At 51.9% G+C, this 13,695-nt stretch overlaps 1 protein-coding gene across 2 annotated transcripts in view; it reads left to right on the top strand.

Annotated features, from left to right (window-relative positions):
* GPSM1 (G protein signaling modulator 1) overlaps nucleotides 1-13,695 on the top strand; it is a 68,122-nt gene that overhangs the window by 37,567 nt on the left and 16,860 nt on the right. The window contains exons 10-11 of one of the 2 annotated variants that reach the window (XM_054284442.1): nucleotides 5,401-5,471; nucleotides 7,964-8,134. In XM_054284442.1, coding sequence (XP_054140417.1) covers nucleotides 5,401-5,471; nucleotides 7,964-8,134 — 242 coding nt within the window. The remainder of the gene's footprint in view (nucleotides 1-5,400; nucleotides 5,472-7,963; nucleotides 8,135-13,695) is intronic. The other variant, XM_054284443.1, reaches the window with a different exon arrangement.

Raw genomic sequence — 13,695 nt, forward strand, 5'->3', positions numbered from 1 at the left:
GGAGAAAACTGCAGGATTCTTGTTGTGGAGCAGGGCTTTGTTGTGCTCAGGGCCTGTTGGGAGGCTGAGATTTGTTGTGCTCTGGGTAGAGCTCATCAATCAGAGCCTCCCAGCAAAGGGAGGGATGATCCTCCCAAGGATCAATCCTGTCCTGGTGGTTCTGTGTCCTCAGCCACAGGAGCAGCCAGAGCTGCTGGGATTCCCTGGTCCTTCCCTGCCTGCAGGAGCAGGGTGAGCAGATGGCCCTTCCATGGATGGGCACACAGCAGCTTGGCACCGGCATTTTATGGCCCAGCCATTGTAAATAACTGATATTATTTGCTTTCTCTATTTGGAGAAAAGTATTGTTCTAGCCCAGTAGCAACTGGGAAAACAAATGCCACCATTTATCAGGCGAGTGCTGACAATAATAGAGGTCAAGTGGATTTATAGTGCCAGAACCCATTATGTGTTTGAAGACTAATTAAAGCCTTAAATGAGATGCTTGTCCTACTGGAGGATGCTTTTTTTTTTTTTCTCTCCTTCTTTCTTTTCCTGCTGCTGTTCTTGTTCTCCCCCTCCCCCTTGCCTCTGTCAGAGCTTTGCTGTAATAAAGGAGCACGAGGCTGCCAGAGCTCCCCTGATGAGATGGCAGCAGAGGATGATTGGAGATGCTCTGGGAGCACTGGACCCTGTCCCCACTGTCACTGGGGGCTGGGGAGGGTTTCCAGAGCAGCATTCCACCCCAAACAAGGGGTTTGCCTGCTCTGATGTAATTATCCTGGGCAATATTTAGAGTTATCTGCTAGGTTTGGGTCTGTGCAGAGGGGGGAGGTGCTGTCCACCCAAAAGCCAAGTCACTCTCTTGGTCAGTGCAGGTACAGGGGGAAATGACCTTTTCATGAGAATACAGCAAGTCCTGATGTGGGGTTTGCTGTGTTTGGGGTGCCCAGCCCGTGTTGGCAGGCGCTGGGGGCTGATGCTGGCTCCACGACCTTTCCCTGCTGCTTTTCCTTGGAGTCCCCTGTCAGGTTGAATTCTGCCAGCTCTGGCACAGCCCCCCTGAGGGATCCAGCTTGTTCCAGCTGTAAATACAGAACTGGGGCTGGGGCTGGGTGAGGGGGGCTGCTCTGCTGCTCCTGGAGCTGTGGGAGAGGGGGCAGAGCTGGGGCTCATCAAAGCTCATGTCAGCCTGATGAGAGCTCCTGCAGGGCTCCCTGAGTCCCTGCCACACGTGTTCAGCCTGATCTTATCAACTACAACCTCTACACATGTTCAGCCTGATCTTATCAGCTGCAACCTCTACACATGTTCACCTTGATTTTATCAACTGCACTCTCTACACATGTTCAGCCTGATTTATCAACTGCAACCTCTACACATGTTCAGCTTGATCTTATCAGCTGCAACCTCTACACATGTTCAGCTTGATCTTATCAGCTGCAACCTCTACACATGTTCACCTTGATCTTATCAACTACAACCTCTACACATGTTCAGCTTGATCTTATCAGCTGCAATCTCTACACATGTTCACCTTGATTTTATCAACTGCACTCTCTACACATGTTCACCTTGATCTTATCAACTGCAATCTCTACACATGTTCAGCCTGATTTATCAACTGCAACCTCTACACATGTTCAGCTTGATCTTATCAGCTGCAACCTCTACACATGTTCACCTTGATCTTATCAGCTGCAATCTCTACACATGTTCAGCTTGATTTTATCAACTGCAATCTCTACACATGTTCAGCGTGATCTTGTCAGTTGCAATCTCTACACATGTTCAGCCTGATCTTATCAACTGCACTCTCTACACATGTTCAGCCTGATTTATCAGCTGCAATCTCTGCACATGTTCAGCTTGATCTTGTCAGCTGCAATCTCTTGGAGATGGAGCCTGTCCATGCAGGAACAAAGCTCTGTCTGCCCAGCTTGCCCTAGTGCTCCTTTCCATGAGATGATGCCATCACCATCCTTGATAAACCTTCCTTGTGTTCCCTGTGGCTGCAGATTAAAGACAAGAATGTGAAAACCGTTGAACTCGCCTCAGCGGCCAAATTGCAAAAGCAAAAAGCTGAAAAAAATTTAAAAAAAAAATTTAAATCCCCTTGGTTCATGGTGCTGTTGAGATCATAGATGGGGAGGAGGAAGAGATTTTGAAAAAAAATATTTAAAAAAGGAACAACACCCCTGAAAAGAGCAACATCCCAGGAGCTGCAGGAAAACAGGGCATGAATGCAGCCAGTCAGGAGCGCTGCTCAGCTGATGTTCACAAGAAGGTTTCAGCTTGCTCTCTTTGAGACCTCAGCAAACCTCCAAGACAGAGAGAGCATTTAGAAAGGCCCCTGAGGTTTTCCATTTCTCTGCAGCAGGCTTGGTAAACATGCCAATAAATGCTGGAGAGAGAGAGAGGGGGAAAAAAGCCTTGCAGAGGAGCAGACCTGGGTTTTGAGCTGCTCAATCCTTCACATCCCTGCTGCTGCTGTGGAGCAGCCCTGGGGAGAAGGAGGCAAAGCTCAGCTTTGGCTGGGATTTAAGTGGTGCTGCAGGTATTTCTGGGCTAAATAACTTGGGAGAGGCTGAAAGTTACATCTGGAGCCATCTGAAGGAATGGAGACAGAAAGTTAGAGGGACTCCTCCTGCCGTGGGATGCTTGTGAGTATGGAAAGCACTGCTCTCCTGGAAGGTGCATGAGGATGTGTGGGATGAGAAGGGGAGAAGCTCCCACGTGTCTGGTGGGATTTGCTGCTGGTGTGGATGCAGTTTCTTGTAGCCCTGGGTGATAGGGACCCTCCTAATGCTGCTGGTTTTAGTGGTGGTGAGCAGGGACAGTGCCCCCAGCGCTGGCTGGGATTGCTGAGCTGGATGAAGTTCTTTTGTAATTCTGAACTTCTTCCTGTCTCACCTCGAGTGTGTGCAAACCCCACACAGTCACAGACAGCCACCAGCATCAGAGCAAGAGAAAAAGAAGAGTTGTTGTGCTGGGGTAGGCTCAGCTGCCTGTGTCTATTCAATTAACAGCAGGCAGGTTTTCTCTGCTCGGAGATTAATGGCTGCTGGCCAGCAGTTCAGCGCTCTGGGAGCACACAAAAGCACCTGGGGATGGAGGTGTGTAATTAATGACTCTTTAGACAGCTGGAAATGATGTGTGTTTATCTAACTGGGCACACTTTGCTGCTTCCTTGCTTTCCTGGAAGTGGCTGTTAAAGGGAGCACACTCACTTCCAGGGCTGGGCTCACCTCTGGAGCCCAGATGTGGTGTTTGGAGGTGACTTTTCCTCCAGGTGCACCTTGCTGCTGTGGGTTGTTCTTTGGGAAGCCAAAGCAGCTGTGGCACTGCCCAGAGGGTGAAACTGGGAATAACTGGGAGCAGCCCAGCCCTGCTGTCCCCTCCTGCCCGAGCCACGTGGCAGCAGCCAAAGCTCCTTCAGCCAGGACTGGCAGCACCCAAAGGTGCTTCAGCCATCTCCTCCCTGCTGAAGGTGGTGGAGCAATTGGATTTTTCTCCAGGGTTGGGGTTGTTGGGCTGCCCAGGCAGTCACCACCCCTGGAGGTGTTCAGGGAGTGATGGACGTGGCACTCAGTGCTCAGATCTGGGGGACAGGGTGGGAATTGGTTAGATTTGAGGTCTTTGAGGCTTTTCCCACCACAAATGTTCTGAGCTGCTGACAGGTGGGCCCCTGGCTGTGTGTGCAGGGATGAGTTTGGTGGGAGCGCTGCCTGCTCCTCGTGACGTGTGTTCAGAGCCTGTTCTCCACCTCCAGCCCTGATGTCAGTCCCCTGAACTCAAAGCCTGCTAATGAATCACCTTAAAACAAAGCTGGAGCTGCTGTGCTTTTTGGAGCAGAGAGGCAGAAATGTGCAGAAGTGTTTTTGCTGATTGGAGTCTTTATGGCTGCCAGCAGCAAATCCCTTCAGGGTGGTGAAGCACAGGCATCAACTTCGGGTCACTTTTGGCCGAGCTGTGATGTGAGTTTGTGACCCTTTAGTTATTATTTAAATAATAAATAAATTTGTTATTTATTTCCCCCAGAAGGAGCAAACTCAGGGTAGGAAAGCTGCAGCCTTGGGATACAAGGGGATCTTATTTGTAGCCTTACAACTCCTGAGTAATTGCTGGTGTGTTGGGCACATCTTTGATTCCAGTTTTCTGTTTTATTGATTATTTAAATAATAATTTTTTTTTTTTTTTATTTATTTATTTCCCCCAGAAGGAGCAAACTCAGGGTAGGAAAGCTGCAGCCTTGGAATACAAGGGGATCTTATTTGTAGCCTTACAACTCCTGAGTAATTGCTGTGGTTGTTTGGCACATCTTTGATTTCAGTTTTCCCCCAAACGTGCATCAGCTTTTCTCTAACCAAGGGTGATTTGCAGGTAAAAGACCCAGCTGGTCTGAGCTTGTGCCTTGTGAAGCTGAGCTCCTCAAAGCAGAGCTGTCCTTGGGGTTGGTGCAGTTTGGATCCAGCTGTGGTGGCAGCTGGAGCCCTGGCTGAGCTGGGTGTGCTGGTGCAGGAATCCCTGGAGCCTTTTTCCATTTAATCCCCATGCTGTGCTTTCAGCCAGCCTTGATTGGTGAATTTTGTGCTTTTTCTCTGTTATGTTTGCCCAGTGAGCAGCTCTGTGGCCCCTGAGCTCAGAGGGGCACTGGGGGAGCTGAGGAATGGTGGGGTTTGGGAGTTTGCTGCTGCAGGAGCCACCCAGAGCTCTGTGGTTTCTGTTCCCAGGGCTCAGCACAGGGATCAGGAGCTTGAAGGGAAACTGGAGGTAAAGAGGGTTTGGAAACCAGGAGTAATGAACTGTGTTTCACCCACTCTGTTGTTGTTGGAATCAAACATCAAAATCTTATGAAATCTCAAATAAATACCATAAATCCTGCCAAGTTTTGATTCCTCTTTCAGGTTCAAGGCAAGATTTTGTTCCCCTTAAGGCTGGGCCTATGGTTGTTAGAACACATTTGCTCCTTCACTTAGTTTTGCAGCCTCTGTGACTGCAGAGAAAAGCTCATAGTTGAGTCCCAGAAACATTCTTTCAGCTATAAACATGATGATAAAGCAGAAAATCCACAGACGTATTAAATTGCCTCTTTGTTATGATTTTTCTCAATGCCAGTCCCATGGCTTCTGTGGTTTAGGGTGAGGTTTGTAACTCCTGAATTGCAGAGACCTTGTCTGAGATCAGGGTCCTGCTGTGACCTGGCTGCAGCTCAGTGGCCAAAGCCTCACAGTGCCCTGTGACAGAGCTTTAAAAACACCCAAAACAGAGGGAAAAAACCCCAAATTTTACTCTCAAGGCCAGCACAGCTGCATCATCCCACCCCTTTGACTTTTAGCTAACCAGAGCTGGTTTGGGTTCCCTCTGTGTGACATTTGTGTGTGGGTGACACCCCCCTGATGTGAGAGTGCTGTTTTGCAGGAGCCAGGCCAAAGAGACTCCAGAGGAACAGCATGGACAGCCTAGACCTCCTCAAGTTCCCTTCTGAAAAGGTAAGCAGAGATGTCTGGCCTCAGAGATCGTCACTGGGAATCTGTGCACAGATTCCAATTGGTTTGTTATTGCCTGGCTTCATTTGCAGGGAAATATGCAATTAGCAGATATCACTGGAGTCAGTGGGATTAACCAAAGAGGGTTTCTGGAGAGCTTGGAGGGGAGGAACAGCTGGTCTGACTCAAAAGGCACTTAACACTCAAAGCTGGGGAGTCACTTCTGGGCTTTTTTTTGCAAAAGCAGCCCTTGATTGGAAGGATCATGGTGAGCAGCTTAGCCCTGAGTGGCTGCCAGTGCCTGTCACCCCATGGAGGGACACAGAGGGCACACACAGGACATGGAGCACTGCAGGAGCACAGGGTTTGTCCCAGGGGTTGCTGTGCTCCTGGGAATGTCAGATCTGTACAGATCAGAGTTTCCTCTGTGTCCCAGGGCTGCTCCTGCAGCAGCTGGAGGCTCTGAGCCATTCCAGCCCCAGGGATCATTTCAGCCTCTCAGGAGATGCTGCTGCTGCCCAGGGTCAGCCTGCCCCTTCCAGAGGGATGGCCAGGCCTGCAGCCACGCTGCCTTTTTGGGATGATTTTGGCACAAATCATCCCCATTCACCCAGTGCTTTCCAGGCACAGCATTTCCAGAGCTGTCACAGAGAGGAAAAGCTCACCCAAGCTGCAGGTGGGTGCAGGTGGTCAATGGGACACAACCTCAGGCTTTATCATTTACGTACCTAAACCTAAATGGTACCTAAATGGTACCTAAACCATTTAAGTATCTAAAAATCCCAGCAGACACTGGGAAGGCCAGGCAAAAGCTCCTCCCTGAATGAACTCTCTTTGGAAAATAAATTCCAAATGTCCTGATGTGTTTTGATCAATTCTCCCCTTGGCCATTTTGGCTTTTGCTGCTCTCCCCAACGTGACTCCATCTCTGGGTGTCGATGGCAGGGACAGCAGTGCCCAAGGTCAGGGGACATTGGCTGGTGTCCCCATGGAGCAGCAGAGCCCTGAGGGCTGCCCAGGGGCTGGGCTGTGTGTGACAGGCTGTTCATGCTGCTCTTGGCTGGAAACGCTGTAAATATCACTCAATAGCTCAGGCAGGGTCAGGGGTTTCAGGGATGGAGCAAGCAGGAGCTGTGGGGTCAGTGGGAGCTCTCCTGCTCCCTGCAGTGTCCTGGGCAGGCTGTGAGGTCACCTCTCCCTTAGAGGGCTCTGGGTGCAGTTCCTGTGCTCTGTGCCCCTGGGTACAGCCCTGGGAGAGCTCCTGGGCTTTGTGCTGTGCTGGGAGTGAGGAGGAGCAAGGGGTGAACCCATGGACTGAACCCTGAGCTCTCCAGCATCCTCTGGGGGTTGTCTGTGCCAGAAATGCCTTCTCTTTCTCCTCTGCCAGAGCCTTCAGAGCCAGCGCAGCCCCCTGGTACCCCACTGCAGGAGCCCCTGCCCAGTGCCTCCCTCAGGGCTGGGGCACAGGAACCCACCCTGGTTCTGAGCTCCAGCACTGCAGGACCCTGCTCCCTCCAGTGTCTCTCACTCCTGCATTTCATCTCCTCTGGTTTTGTCTCCCAGCCTCTTGTTTATTCCTTTGTGTACCAGACTAAAATCTCTTTCTCGCCCTCTGGGTTTCACCCTGGAGGTGCCCACGTGCTGCAATTGAGTCACCTCTCCTGCTGTCATGCACTGAGCACTGTGAGGGCTCCAGCCAAGGCACTGCAAGGCACTCTCCAGCTCTGATTTCTATTCTTGTGGCTGCTTTTTAAGTTGTGGACACTGGCCTGGCTGTGCTGGTGCCACCAACATGGCAATGAATCTCTCCTTCCTTCTCACTGTTCCTCTTTGGGATCTGTGTCACCTGTGTTTCCCATACCTGGGGTGTCAATCCTGTACTCTAATCCTGTGTTTCAGTCCAGTGTTTCAATCCTGTGTTTCAATCTTGTATTTCCATCCTGTACTTCAATCCTGTGTTCCAATCCTGAGTTTCAATCCAGTGTTTCAATCCTATACTTCAATCCTGAGTTTCCATCCTAAGTTTCAATCCAGTGTTTCAATCCTGTGTTTCCATCCTGTGTTTCAATCCTATACTTCAATCCTGTGTTCCAATCCTGTATTTCAGTCCTGTGTCCCAATCCTGTGTTTCAATCCTGTGTTTCCATCTTACATTTCAGTCTTGTGTTTCCATCCTGTGTTTCAATCTTCTATTCCAATCCTGTGTCCCAATCCTGTATTTCCATCCTGTGTTTCAGCCTTCTATTCCAATCCAGTATTCCAATCCTGTGTTTCAATCCTCTATTCCAATCCTGTGTTTCCATTCTGTATTTCAATCCTGTATTTCAGTCCTGCATTTCCATCCTGTGTTTCCATGCTGTGTTTCAGTGTCAGTGGGATCCCTGAGCCCCAGCCCCACGTTACCTGTGCTCCTGTGCCTCCCCTGCTCTGTGGGTAGATCTCCCCCAAACCCCGAGGCAGGCCTTGCTGCAGTGACTGTCTCTTGCTTTCCCAAGGAGCAGAATGGGGACAGCCACCACGTGGGAGAGCTGAAGATCTCAGGGCAGGAGTTCCTGTCATTACCTGCCAGGACGAGGAGGCACCGGGAGCACCAGGCCAGCTCGGAGAGGAGACCCCAGGGACCCCCCCTGGATGCTGGGGAGCTCAGGGGCCGGGTGCCACAGTCGGTAGGAAGATGATTTTAATCTCCAGTGGGATGATTTTAACCTCCAGTGCTCATCTGGGAGCTCCTCATCTTTGATTTTACCTCATTTCCAGCCGGGTGTGGGGGTGGCAGGGGGGATTTCTGGCTGGAAAGGAGATTCTGTAGCTGTGCTCTGTTTGGGGCAGCTGTGGGCAAATCCTTTTGTCTTTTTGAGCCTCAGCCTCACTGTCCCTTTAGCAGAGCAGTGGAACCAGTCTCCATCCCAAACTGAGTCTCTGTGGTGACATTTCAACCTTCTCTGGAGGGACAGGAGCCTGGAGCTGGGCTTAGCTGAGTTCAGGATCGTCAGGATGTGATGCCTTGAATTCCAGAGCAGCACAGCAGTTTGGGTGCTTTGTGGAGCGTGAATTGATCAGCTCCTGGGGCTCATGAGTGGGATTGGTGCCTTCACAAAGCAAAACCCTTCCCAGGTCTCTGGCACACAACCACAAGTGCTGCTTTGCTGGTTGCCTCTGCCAAATGTGGGACTGTAGAAGTTGTACCTCATGTTCTGATCACACTGATGATCAATGTGCAGAGTGGTCTCTTGGGATTCATCAGAAATGGTAGAAATCATCATCCAGGAGTTTTTCCTTGGGAGCAGCTCAGATGGAGCTCATTTCCTCAGGAGCTGCCCTGGTGTTGGTGATTTCCATGTTCTGCTCGTGTGCTGGGAGCTCTGATCAGTCTGTGCTTGTCTCCCATGCTGAGGATCCATGTCCTGGGCAGCTCCCCTGATGCCTTTGTGCTGTTTTAACCTGACAGTTCTGCTGGCTTTGGTTGATGTTTGTGGTGACACATGGCAAACACAAATACCAGGGAGCTTCCCTGCAGCTGTGCTGGGTTTGTCCCAGCCCTGGGGGCAGAGCTCACTCCCACAGTGAGAGATGGCACCTTCCTTGGGGCTTGGAGGGGTTTGAACTCAGGGATCTCAGGTGGGAAAGCCCCAGACCCTCAGCTTGTTGCCAGGAGAGATGAATGATGAATGATCAGTGATCTCATGGGTGCTGAAGTATTCAGGTTTTTGCTTTACACTGGGTCTCTAACACACTGTCACAGTTCTGTGATCATGCAGAGATTCCAGATGGAGGAAATCCAACCCAGAAAAGATAGGCCTAGATTTGTTTTTTTTTTTTCCTTGGCATTTAAGAAAAAGAGAAATTAAATATTTTCATGCTGGCTAAGAAAGAGTCAGAGCTGCAGAGCTTGGGATGAAGCCTGGGGATGCTTGAAGGGAATTCTGGCTCTGAGTCCTTTGTTCCTCAGCTGGATCATGGGGAGAATCCATCCTGCTGTACCTGTGTGTATGAGTGTGTGGACACATCCTTTTTTTACCACAGACATTCCTGACTTTCAGCTCTCTGGCCACTGGAGACCCAATTTTTACACTAACTGGGGTGTTTAAATTTTTTTTAGACTTCTCTGAGCTCATTCTTGGTTCCCAACAGTGCTCATGGAAATGGTCTGCTGGGAAAAACATTTCCTGCAGCTCACAGGTGCAAACATGATCAGTGAGAAGGAAAACAAAGCTCATCTGAGCCAGAGAGGAGCCAGCAGCATGGGGGCACACGAGGCAACACAAAGAGAGAGAAAAACCACTTCTGCCAGAAATAGCCCTGTATTTTTAACTCAGACATTCAGGCAGAGCCCAGACAGGAGCCACGCTCCATCAGGAGCTGGGGAGGGCATTCCTGAGGAGTGGAGCTGGGGCTCCATGGGCTGGGGCTGGAAATGGCCCTGTGGGGCTCTGCCAGCCTCTGGGGACCCCTTGGCAGCACAGGTGGGGTTTGAGAGAGGCCAGAGGGCTCTGGGCTGGCTCTGGGCTCACTTCAGGGCAGCTCTGCTGTGCTGGAGCTCCCAGCTTGGCCAGGCTGACTCTGCAGCACGGGCCAGACCTCAGGGTGTCCCAAGCCAGCTTTGTCCTGTGGGTTTGCCATGAGCAGAGCAACCCCTCTGTGCTCTGCTGTCACTGGGGATTGGAAAGCTGCAGTTCCATCCATGGGGGCCTTTGCAGTCAGAGGGAGCAAACCCCAAACCAGTGGGAGAGAGGCTTTTCCTGGTCAGGCTGTTCAGGCAACAAGTCCCTCAAATTCCTCATTTTGCAAGGAACAAAGTGAAAATTCTCTTTAATCCATTGGTAAACTGTGAGTCTTTAGGTTAGAGGTGATCTCTGCAGCTTGATCTGAGGCTTTTTGGGGTACCACAATCCCTGCTGTCCATGGCAGAGAAAAACCTGTGAGCAGGGAGAAAACTCATCCCAGATCCAGTGATGTGACCTCTGGGTCAGCCCTGAGCTCCATCCAAGGCAGATCATGCCCTGCCCTGAGCCCCATTCCAGGGGCAGATCCAGCCCTGAGCTCCATTCCAGGGGCAGATCCAGCCCTGAGCTCCATCCCAGGGGCAGATCCAGCCCTGAGCTCCATCCAAGGACAGATCCTGCCCTGCCCTGAGCTCCATCCAGGGGCAGATCCAGCCCTGAGCTCCATCCAGGGGCAAATCCAGCCCTGAGCTCCATCCCAGGGCAGATCCAGCCCCGAGCTCCATCCTAGGGGCAGATCCAGCCCTGAGCTCCATCCCAGGGCATATCCAGCTCCATCCCAGGACAAATCCAGCCCTGAGCTCCATCCAGGGGCACGTCCAGCCCTGCCCTGAGCTCCAGCACAGCCCTGAGCTCCATCCAGGGGCAGATCCAGCCCTGAGCTCCATCCAGGGGCAGATCCAGCCTGGGGAGGTGCTGGGGATGCTGTGCCTCACTCAGAGCTCCTGCCCTCACCCCCATCCATCCCCTGCCTGTGGTTTGCCTCCCTCTCCTCCCCCTGGTGTGCTGGGGCGATGCTGCTCTCCTGCCTCCCCCGGGGAGGCTCCAGGCCGTGCTGATGGCTGTGCAGTTGTTGGAGTTGGCATGGCAGGAGCCCTGGTGGCTGTCATTAGCGCTGGTGATGATGCTGCTGCTAATTAGCGAGTGCTGGGAAACTCCCCTTGGGAGGAGGCGGAGGGGAGGCAGAGCAGGGCATGGAGAGGAGCCTGTCCCTGCTGGCAGCTCCGTGGGGCCTGAGGAGGGCTCAGCCTGCAGGAGAGGCCGTGGGGATGCTGGCATGGATGGGAGCAGCCACGGCCCAGCTGCTGGGGAAGGTAGGAGAGCGAGCAGGGCCCTGTGTGACCGTGCTCACGGGGGTCTGGGGATTGGGAAAGAGACCTGACTCCATGTTTCACAAGGCTTGATTTATTATTTTATGGTATATATTATGTTAAAACTATACTGAAAGAATAGAAGAAAGGTTCTCATCAGAAGGCTGGCTAAGAATAGAATAGCAAAGAATGACAATAAAGGTTTGTGGCTCAGCTCTCTGTCTGAGCCAGCTGACTGTGCTTGGCCATTAATTAGAAACAACCAACATGGGCCAATCACAGATGCACCTGTTGCATTCCACAGCAGCAGGTAATCAATATTTACATTTTGTTCCTGAGGCCTCTCAACTTCTCAGGAGGAAAGGATTTTCCATAAAAGATGTCTGTGACACCCCTGTGCCTCACACCTGCCTGCCACCCTCTGCAGGAGCTGCTGGTGAATGTGGTGCCCATGCAGGAGGCTCCTGACCCTGCTGGGGCTAACAGAGGCTTCCTTACCCTGCCCAGAGTGGAGATTTCCCAGCCATGGCTGGTGGCACCTGCAGGAGAAGGACCAGCCCTGCAGGGTGTGGGGATGAGCAAGGACAGGTCATGTTCACCAGGAGGTGTGCAGCTCTCCTGGGGATGCTCTGAGTGCCCTGAGGAGGATTTGCTGTGGGAGAGGATGATGAGGGTGAGGTGCTTTTGGTCACATTTCTGCTCTGGTGCAGCAGAAGTGGCTGCATTAAAGCTCTGTCCCTGCAGCTGTGGGCAGCCAGATCCAAATCCCTCCCTGGGGCTCGTGCAGTGCACACCTTTCTGAGCTTCCTCTCTTTTAAAAGGAACATCAAAGCAGGGGTTTTGTACTACATGAAACTTGCAGACATCAAAGGCTTGCTCATAAATTTAACCCCTCTCTCCACTGTGCTGAAGGTCAGGATGCTCCAGCTTGGCTTTGACTCAGTAGCAGATGTGTTTTGGGGGGTTATTAGAAGGTTGCTGGAAGGATGGGATTTTTCTAACACTTCAGAAATATCAGAGATTGTGTCCCTCACCCTCCTCTGTGCAGAAGGAGAGGCCCATGGAGGGAAGGGGCTGTGTGTCCTGGAAAAGACTTCCTGGGACGTGCCCCAGTTCTGTGTTTGAGGTCAGTGGGACTGAGTCAATGGGGCTAAACCAATTTATTGTGCCAAGGTCCAACAGCTGCAGCAAAACCCATGGAGCAAGGTAAGGATCAAACCCACCCCTGCCTGGATCTGTGCTCTGGAAATCCCTCAGGACATTGCAGGGAGTGACTCCTCACCCTGCAGAGCTGTCCCCAGCCTGTCCTCAGCCAGGCCCATTTACAGGCAGGGGAAGAGGAGCTGTGTGTGCCTACAGTGATGACTTGCAGGGATGGCTGCTGATGTGTTTAGACACTGAATGATTTTCAAGCACTCTGCATCTCCAAACATTCCCTGGGACAAATGTTTTTATAAGGCCTTTTTTATGATGACAGTGAGAGGCAGCCATAAAAGAAAGGAATTTTTTGTAGGTCATACATCCCCACCCCAGAGGCAGGCTGCCAGAGTTGTTTTGGTGGTTTTCTGCCTCAGGATTTATTGGGGGATTGTTGGTTGCAGGGTGCTCCTGGTTGACCCTCTGAGGGTCAGCATTGGAGGTTTTCTGTCCCAGGATTTATTGGGGGATTGTTAGTTGTGGAATGCTCATGGTTGATGCTCTGAGGGTCAGCCTTGGTGGTTTTCTGTCCCAGGATTTTTTGGGGGGATGTTGGTTGCACGGTGCTCGTGGTTGATGCTCTGAGGGTCAGCCCTGAGGGTTTTCTGTCCCAGGATTTATTGGGGGATTGTTGGTTGCACGGTGCTCCTGGTTGACCCTCTGAGGGTCAGCATTGGGGGTTTTCTGTCCCAGGATTTATTGGGGGATTGTTGGTTGCACGGTGCTCGTGGTTGATGCTCTGAGGGTCAGCATTGGGGGTTTTCTGTCCCAGGATTTTTTGGGGGGATGTTGGTTGCACGGTGCTCGTGGTTGATGCTCTGAGGGTCAGTGGCAGGGAGCAGATCTGGAGGGTTCTGCCTGTCTCTCCTGAATCGGGGCCTGTCCAGGCAGCTCTTGGCTGTCAGGTGTCCCCATCCCTCCCTGTGACTTCACTGGGAGCTGCAGAATGGGCTGGGTGGGTGCAGGGATGTGTCAGCCTTGGGGGCTGCTCATTTCCCTCCTTTCCCTGCTTGCCTTGTGCTGTTTGAGGGGAGATTGGCACTTGCCCTCTGGAGCAGGGATGTGGGGTTTGCAGCCTCCACTGCATCCTCCCTGTTTGCACACCAGCCTGGTCCTGCTCCATCGCTGTGTGTGAATGCCAGAGCACAGGGGCAGTGCAGCTCACGCCCTCCCTCACCCACACCTCGCTCTGCTCAGCTGCAGGGCTGTAATTACACC

The sequence above is a fragment of the Melozone crissalis genome, unplaced genomic scaffold, assembly GCF_028551555.1.
Source record: "Melozone crissalis strain CALT ecotype California unplaced genomic scaffold, PUWL_Pcris_2 ptg000041l_1, whole genome shotgun sequence".
Taxonomy (NCBI): domain Eukaryota; kingdom Metazoa; phylum Chordata; class Aves; order Passeriformes; family Passerellidae; genus Melozone; species Melozone crissalis.